The 8,741-nt window shown below is 40.0% G+C and overlaps 1 protein-coding gene across 1 annotated transcript in view; it reads right to left on the bottom strand.

Moving 5' to 3' along the window:
* The window catches only part of LOC143021000 (solute carrier family 22 member 7-like), a 44,916-nt gene that overhangs the window by 24,680 nt on the left and 11,495 nt on the right, over positions 1-8,741 (bottom strand). The window contains exons 2-5 of the mRNA XM_076178093.1: positions 2,481-2,651; positions 2,254-2,386; positions 1,197-1,380; positions 139-242 (exon numbers count right to left, since the gene is read on the bottom strand). Of these exons, the coding sequence (XP_076034208.1) occupies positions 139-242; positions 1,197-1,380; positions 2,254-2,386; positions 2,481-2,649 (590 nt within the window). The 5' untranslated portion in view covers positions 2,650-2,651. The remainder of the gene's footprint in view (positions 1-138; positions 243-1,196; positions 1,381-2,253; positions 2,387-2,480; positions 2,652-8,741) is intronic.

The following is an 8,741-nucleotide window of genomic DNA, read 5'->3' as shown; positions in this document are numbered from 1 at the left end:
TTTGCTTATCCTAGCCAAGCTCAGCTTAAGTTAGGCTAGCTTAGCTTTGCTTAGCCTTGTCAAGTTTAGCTTAAGTTAGTTCATCTGAGGTAGACACTTTGGGAGTAGATGTTTTAGGTATGCACGGGAGAAACTCACAGATCGGTGATATGTCCCACAGTGAGGGAGGCAAAGAGCATTCCGACTTGCACAATGGAGGACGTCGTGGAGTAGAGGGCTCGCCTCTCGCACACCAGGTCGAACTGTTCGAATACAAAGAGGAGAAGCAGTGAAGGGCACTTATCTGTGACCGAAGGTGTCATTTCAGCCCTGTGTGGTCGGGCAGCCTGTGTAAGTGATGGTTGCCTATACACATAAGAGATCTTTCCAGACTCTAGAGAGTAACAAGGAAGGGATGGACTCGAACACGGTACTATCACACACAAGGATTAAGCATAATTCATATCAGCGGAAAGTTGAGTTCTCTCTCTCTCTCTCTCTCTCTCTCTCTCTCTCTCTCTCTCTCTCTCTCTCTATCTATCTATCTATCTATCTATCTATCTATCTATCTATCTCTCTCTCTCTCTTACCATCTATCTATATATCTATCTCTATTTATATATCATTCTATATATCAATTCATATATCTATCAGTCTATCTCTCTCTCTCTCTCTCTCTCTCTCTCTCTCTCTCTCTCTCTCTCTCTCTCTCTCTCTCTCTCTCTCTCTCTCTCTCTCTCTCTCTCTCTCTCTCTCTCTCTTTACACAAGGTTTTGGCAGTCCCAAATGGCAGCGTTCCATGTCTATCGTTTAGTATGTGACAATATGTTCAATTCCAACACTTCCTTGCAAATTTTGGATCATATGCGTTGATCTCAGTGTAAAGGCTATTTCTAATTGGGGTGCGGCTGGCCATCTAAGTGCTGCAACATTCATCAGAATGTAGATTTTTTGCAAATTCTATTACATTGAGCAGAACTTCTGAAGTTATGATTACATGGTTTTCTGTACGGATATGTTACGATTCAGCTAAGGGTCAATCTATAGTTTGTAGTTTCACATGGTTTGCAAGGTGCAATCAAGTCTTAATAATAGATACATTTATAACACTGTTTTCTCACTTATGTAGACTATATCATGGCAAAGTTTTAGGTTTGATAAACAAAATTTACAATTTTTCACATGACTTTTGCTTTGCCATGCAGGAGACATATTACCTCAGTGACTAGGGTGGACTTGTACTGCGTGTGGTTGAAGTCCCTCTTGGGGCACGACACCGTCCCGTTGACCACGTTGGTGATGAGGTCCAGGTTCTCCTTGGCCGCCTCGTAGCCCAGCGACGCCGCCAAGGAGTAGTTGTAGTCCCGCTGAAGACAACCCTCCAGCTTGCCGTCCGCCTTCCTGTGTTATATACAGGTATGTATACACATATACATATCCGTATGTGTGTGTCCGTATGTGTGATTCACCAAGGTCTTGGATCACGTGTTGGACTCGTGATCGACAGCTATTACCCTCCCGGTAGAGGGCTCCGAGCTCATATATGACCGATCTATGGGTAATGCTGTGACATTACACGCACACATATCCCGAACCTCCTGCCCACGAGAGTTGGAGTAACGACTCACAGCGCAGCGATACTAAAAGTATTTCAGCCCTGGCTGGGATTCGGACCCGGACCGCCGTAGTGGCGGCCGCAAACGATACCACTGCGCCATCGAGTTGTGTGTGTGTGTGTGTGTGTGTGTGTGTGTGTGTGTGTGTGTGTGTGTGTGTGTGTGTGTGTGTGTGTGTGTGTGTGTGTGTGTGTGTGTGTGTGTGTGCGTGTGTGTGTCTGTGTGTGCGTGTGTGTGTCTGTGTGTGTATGTCTGTGTGTGTGTGTGTGTGTGTGTGTGTGTGTGTGTGTGTGTGTGTGTGGTGTGTGTGTGTGTGTGTGTGTGTGTGTGTGTGTGTGTGTGTGTGTGTGTGTGTCTGTCTGTCTGTGTGTGTGTGTGTGTGTGTGTGTGTGTGTGTGTGTGTGTGTGTGTGTGTGTGTGTGTGTGTGTGTGTGTGTGTGTGTGTGTGTGTGTCTAATTGTACTTAACAGTAGTTTACCGGAAAGGAGCAACGCTCATTGTACTTTGTTTTTTTACTTTCTTATTGCCAAACCTAGCTTCAAATCCATGTGCGTGTGTTATCTTGTGTGTTTACGCGCGTGTGTGTGTGCATTTTAACACGTTTGCTTGTGCTCGCTATCATTAGTAATATAACACTGTGATATACTCTCCTACTAACATTGGGATAGCAAAATCTCTAATCTGTTGGTCGGTCCAATTCGCGTCATGTAATGCTGGGATGTGACACCAATATTCTGGAGTGGCGCCGACAAATTGATATGAAAGGACGATCAGAGCCGATGGAATACCTCCTGCGATGAGAATAATAATGTAATGAATAAATGTTCACATGAGCAAATGGGTGTTTACATTTTTTCGTTGTTTTATTACTTGATAATTTTTTACCCAAGTATATAAGAGTTATGATTCCATAGTTCCAAATTCCATTTGTTCCGGCGAGTTCCAGTAAATCCTCAAAGGTTTGGCTCTCCTTGGTCACCTCCTGAGCTTCAGTGTCTTTCTGACTCCTCTTGAGCTCGATGTCCCCCGACGGCGTTTTGTCGTCAGCAGCCATCGCTGTAAAAATTTAAAAGTAAAAAATCAAACAAAAGCTAAATGAATAAATACGTAAATAAATTAATAAGTAAATTAATAAATAAATTAATAAATCCATGAATAACGAATAAATAAATAAACAAGTAAATAAAAAATCCCAAGCCACCTATAGGAACCTCAGGCCCCCTATAGGGGGCCCCGGGCCCTCAGAGGAATACCATGCCCCAAGAGGAACCCTGGGTCTCTAGAGTATCCCCGGGTCTCTAGAGGAATCCCGGGCCTTAAGACGAACCTCGGGCTCCTACAGGAATCCCAGGCCCCCATAGAAACCCCGGGTCCCCAGAGGATCCCTGCCCCCCCCCCCGAAAGACTTTGGGTCCTCAAAGGAAGACCAAACCCCCAGAGGAACCCTAAGTCTCAAGAGAAACCTCGAGCCTCAAGATGGATCTAGAGGAACCCTGGGCGTCAAAAAGAACACAGGGTTTCTAGAGGGAGTCCGGACCTCTAGAGAAACCCTGGGTCTCTAGAAGAACCCTGGATCCCAAAAATAACCCCCCCCCCCCCCCGAGGAACCCCGGGCCCCCAGAGAAACTCCGGCTCTTTAAAGGAACCCCAGGCTCCCTAAAGAAACCCCAGGCCCCAGAGGATCCCCGGACCCCCAGAGGAACCCCGGGCCTTCAGAGAAACCCCGGACCCCCAAAGGAATCCCAGGCCTCTAGAGGAACCCCAGGCCCCAAAGGAACCACGGACCCCTGGAGAAACACCGAGTCCCCAGAGAAATTACGGGCCTCAAGAGGAACTCCGGGCTCCTAGGAGAACCCTGGCCGCCAAAGTAACGCCGGTCTTCCAGAGGAACCCCTACACGGAGAAAAACTGCCGTTTTGCTACCATATCTGTATATCAATTGTTTGCTTTTCACCCTTAAGCCACGTCCACACGGTCGAGCACTGCCCGCCGGGTACGAGGGCTTTGCTCGACAACGGGCAATTTCAGCGGGCAAACCATCAAACTATCCGTTCCCGGCGCCATTTGCAAAGACTATATAGGAAAGATGGGAAAGCTTCTATTTTTTTACTAATAAGAAAACGTCATCCATCCAGCGTGAATGCGCGCCATCTATCGACAGAGCCGCAAACTATAAATCGGAAGTGGCGTAGCGCGGCTTTCAAATCATACTTAACTTGTATTATATATAGTGTTTATGGAAATTTTAAAACTGATCCTTTCGCTAAAATAATCAACATCTCGAAAAAATTTTACTTTCTCTTTATAAAATAATAAGTAGTAATTTTATGACTTTTGCATACAAACAAGACTATTTAATATATGCTTTACACACATGATCATATTTATAAAATCAAAAGTTGGTAAAATACTTCTGCACAATGCATCATTCATTACTAAATATTTGAGATTGAGTAAACAGTTAAAATCTAAATGTTATTTTAGTTATATTCATTTTATCATTTCTGTAATATCATGTTTTTCTTGTTTGTGCTTGTGCTTATGTTTGAACTTTGTATACTTATTCAAGTGTCTGTACACAAATTATACAAACAAGGATAGTAAAAGTTTGGTATACATGAGATTCTTTTATTTGCAACAAAGCAATACTGTCTTGTAAGAACATATACCAAACAAACTAAAAGAAATAACATTATTCAACTTCAAAAATGAACCATACATCAGGCAACCAAAACATGCAATCAGATATTAAATGCCAAACAAAACATTGGAAAATCAGTAATCAGAAACAATAATATGAAACAAAAATAAACAAAGAAGCAGACATAACATGCATATTAAGCAAAAATAAAGCAAAAAATGTTAACAGAACAAAGGAAAATCCCAAAAGCAAGCAAACAAAAATATATACATATGTAGCAAGACAGGTACTGTATTGTAAAAAACATAGACAAAAATAGAAGGATGAACATGCAAGAAATAAGTCACAAAATCAAACAAACAAGATTTGCAATCATACATAAAATAATTTTGCATAGGATAAAAACGTAACTTCTTTGATCAAATTACATGGAAATCACACATTTTAGAGAAAATAGGTAAAATAATGCAACCATATGCTAGTGTTTTATATGAAATTATGCATTTGAGCAAAAACCGTCCTTGTTTGAGATTTGGTCGGCTATGAGTGAGTCGGACGGCATTCGTAGCTGCGGTTAGTAATTTTGCAGAGGATAAAAACGTAATTTCTCTTTGATCAAATTACATGGAAATCACACATTTTAAAGAAAATAAGTCAAATAATGCAACCATATGCTAGTTTTTTATACATAATCGTGCATTTGAGTATAAACCGTCCTTGTTCGGCGTTGGTCGGCTATTAGTGAGTCGGACGGCATTCGTGCCTGTGGTTGGTAATTTAGCAGAGGATAAAAGCCTAAATTTTCTTTGATCAAATTGCATGAAAATTACACATTTTAAAGAAAATAGGTCAAATAATGTAACCATATGCTAATTTTTATATAAAATTATGCATTTGAGCAAAAGCCGTCATTGTTTGGGTTTGGTCGGCGTTGGTCGACTTAGGTAATATTGCAGACGATAAAAACGTAACTTCTCTTTGATCAAATTACATGAAAATCACACATTTAAAAAGAAAATTGGTCAAATAATGCAACCACATGCTAATTTCTATATAAAATTATACATTTGAGCAAAAGCCGTCATTATTTGGGTTTGGTCGGCGTTGGTTGACGTTTAGTGAGACCATAAAAGAACAAGCATAATACAGAGAAATCATTCAACAAAAACCGTTAAATTTTAAAACTACCAAAGAAGCAGTCACAAACTGCCAAAAAAAAAAGAAGTAACATACATGCGATTCATTTTTTTTTTTTTTTTGCTGTGTATTTGGCCATTTATTCAAAATTAAGGTTAAAGGTAAAAGTTTATAACTTTACCACTTAAGCTAAGAACATGACATAACTATATCAAAGTTGCTGTGCCTGCCTGGGACTGCCATAAAGATATGGTATGAATTTGACATGATCAATTCATATTTCTAGATATTTGTAAGGTATTCATCTATAATTTTCATTTCCAAGCTAAGTGACACTGCACTGAGTCTGATATAAAGATAAAGAAGATTTTAACTATGTTCTATTTTATTCCTCCATTTTCTGTTAAAGTTTCCATGTACTGTGTATGTTGAATCTCTTACCTTTCTCTGTCTTTAGGAAAAACTTGAAATATTAGATGGGGAAAGGCATTTTTTTTTTTTTTTTTTTTGCACACCACACATGGGTGATAGTTCCGCCCACACTCCATGATTGAATGTCCCGCTTAATTGTAAACAAACAGACGATGCAGTTAAAACTGGTGATTGACGTAAACGCCATCTAGTGAGAGAGCCGCACAGTAAAATGTATGTGGACGATGCGGCTCTCCGTGAGCTTTCCCGTCTTGTCTTTGGCCATTTGCGGGCAGTGGATGGAGGGCTGATATCGCTGCCAAACGCACGAGGTGAGGTGCGAGCAAAGTTAGCAAACCCGCTCAGTACAGACCGCCAATTAATCGCTCGCTCAATCGCCCAATGGCAAAAACCCTCTTTTATACACTACTATCTTTTTATTTCCTTAAGCCACGTCCACACGGTCGAGCAGTGTCCGTCGGGCACGAAGGCTTTGCCCTTGTACGAGCAGTTTCAGCGGGCAAACCAATAGAGGGCAGTGGATGGAGGTCTTCCGTCACTGCCAAACGCACGAGGTAAGGTGTAGGCAGATCCACTGACTACCACGTTATTAGTACACCATGTCCACACCGAGTGCTAGTGCATATTGGTCACGACAAGACACTATAACTTCGATTGATATATATAAATCACATGAATGTCTGTGGAATGTAAGGTGTTTTGATTACAGAAATAGAGACAAACGTGCTGCTGGTGTAATGCTTTGCCTCATATTTGTCTCTTGCCTCTGAATATAGCTCTCCACTTTCGATACAAGAATATAAAAACTGTTTATGTCCATCCGCACGTAATTGTGGAACAAAGTTTCATTTTCCTCATGCAATTCACGTAGGATTGTCACAGAGCTACCCATTCTTTCACGTCTCTGCAACCACTCCCGGCACCAGACACGTCTCTGTGGTCTCTTGTTTTTCTTTTTAATGCAGGCACCAATTATGATAGAATATAGTGCTATCTTCTTTCGAAGTATGGAGTGCACCATGGTGATCTTACCGTAATGAACCACTCGCTCACAACAACTGCTGGCGTCCGACTGCCCTCCAACCACCACAGACAGCTGTGTGGACATCTTACGCGGGCATAGACTGCAGACTTTGCCCTGCCAGGCACAGCCTGCCAGGCACAGCTCGACCGTGTGGACGTGGCTTTACATAGGATTCCTCATTTTTTGCCGGGTTCTGTGACGGAGCGATGACGTCATCAAAAACAGTAAAAAAACAGGAAAACAATATTTTCATCTATACTTAGATATAAGTAAATTGATAAATAGATTGATGAATAAAGAAACGAATAGAAAAATAGATAAATATATAGATAGATAAATAAATGTAAAACAATCATAATTTCTGATTCTTAAGAATTTTGTACCTATGTTGTTCTATTTATGTATTTGGTCAAGCTAAGGACAGAGGATTTCATATGGCTGTAGGAGAGGTGGGAGACTCCAGACACAAATAAGGCCATCTCCAGAACCCTAACACCTGGTCTCCCGTTGTCTTTTTAAGATTTTACCGTAGCTTTCGCCAGGTGAATTTATTCATTCTAGAGGGACTTTGAGCACAAGTGAGATAAATTTATTGCCATCATTACCATCATTGTCATCATCAACATAATTGTCATCATCATCATCAACATTATCATCATCATTTTTGACGTAAGATTACATCAAGTTTAAGGAATGACGCAGCATAGGTATCGACAGTGGCAAGTAAGTTTATATACATGTACGAATACATACATACATACACACACACACACGCGCAGACACACACACACACACACACACACACACACACACACACACACACACACACACATATATATATATATATATATATATATATATATATATATATATATATATACATATGTATGTATGCGTGTATGTGTGTGCGTGTGCATGTGTGTGTGTGTGTATGTGTATGCGTGTATTACAAAGGATTACAAAGGCAAAGCATGCCGACAGGAGACCTTTTGATCCATATCTAGGTCGGATGCAAAAAAAAAAAAATAATAATAATAATAATAATAAATTAAAACTATAACAATGTAAATAACAATTAGAATACATAAATAAATGCATTGGTATAGTTGAATAACAAACAAACAGGTAAATAGTAAATGATAATAAATTGACATATAACTAATGATAAATGAAAATCAGACAGACAAATTATAACAAAACAAAAACAAATAATATAACATAAATTATAATAATTACAGCATCTTACTTAGGTATTTATCTAAATGATTCTTAAAGCTTCGAACTGAACTACATTGCACTACCTGTGCAGGAAGTTTATTCCATTCATTAACTACACGGTTGGCAAAGTTGTTTCTACCTACTTCCAAATTGAATCTATTTCCGGACAGTTTGAGACCATTGTTTCTTGTCTGATTCTCATTCAATGTGAAAATTTTGTCACTTTTGATGTTGTCAATTCCCTTTAAAATCTTAAAGACCTGTATCAAGTCACCTCTGAGTCTACGCTTTTTTAGGGAAAACAGATTCATGTGCTTAAGTCGATTTTCGTATGATTTATTTTTGTGTATGTATGTATGTATGCATGTATGTATGTATGTATGTATGTATGTATGTATGTATGTATGTATGTGTATGTGTGTGTGTGTGTGTGTGTGTGTGTGTGTGTGTGTGTGTGTGTGTGTGTGTGTGTGTGTGTGTGTGTGTGTGTGTGTGTGTGTGTGTGTGAGTGATGTGTTTTCTTGTTTTTGTAGAAGACTGTGAGGTTCAGTCTGTCGTCCTTGTTTGTGGTTTCTACATATTTGGAAATTATATTCTTAAGAGCTCTTTCATTTTGTTTGTATTGGCTGTTCATGTATACATGGTAGTACAGACGGAAATGGTGTCCTGTAGATGATTCAGTATTTTCTTTGTT

The sequence above is a fragment of the Oratosquilla oratoria genome, chromosome 41 (genome assembly GCF_046742065.1).
Source record: "Oratosquilla oratoria isolate Oo_2021 chromosome 41, ASM4674206v1, whole genome shotgun sequence".
Taxonomy (NCBI): domain Eukaryota; kingdom Metazoa; phylum Arthropoda; class Malacostraca; order Stomatopoda; family Squillidae; genus Oratosquilla; species Oratosquilla oratoria.
The sequence above is the reverse complement of the archived record's forward strand: the minus strand, read 5'-3'. Positions and strand labels throughout refer to the sequence as shown.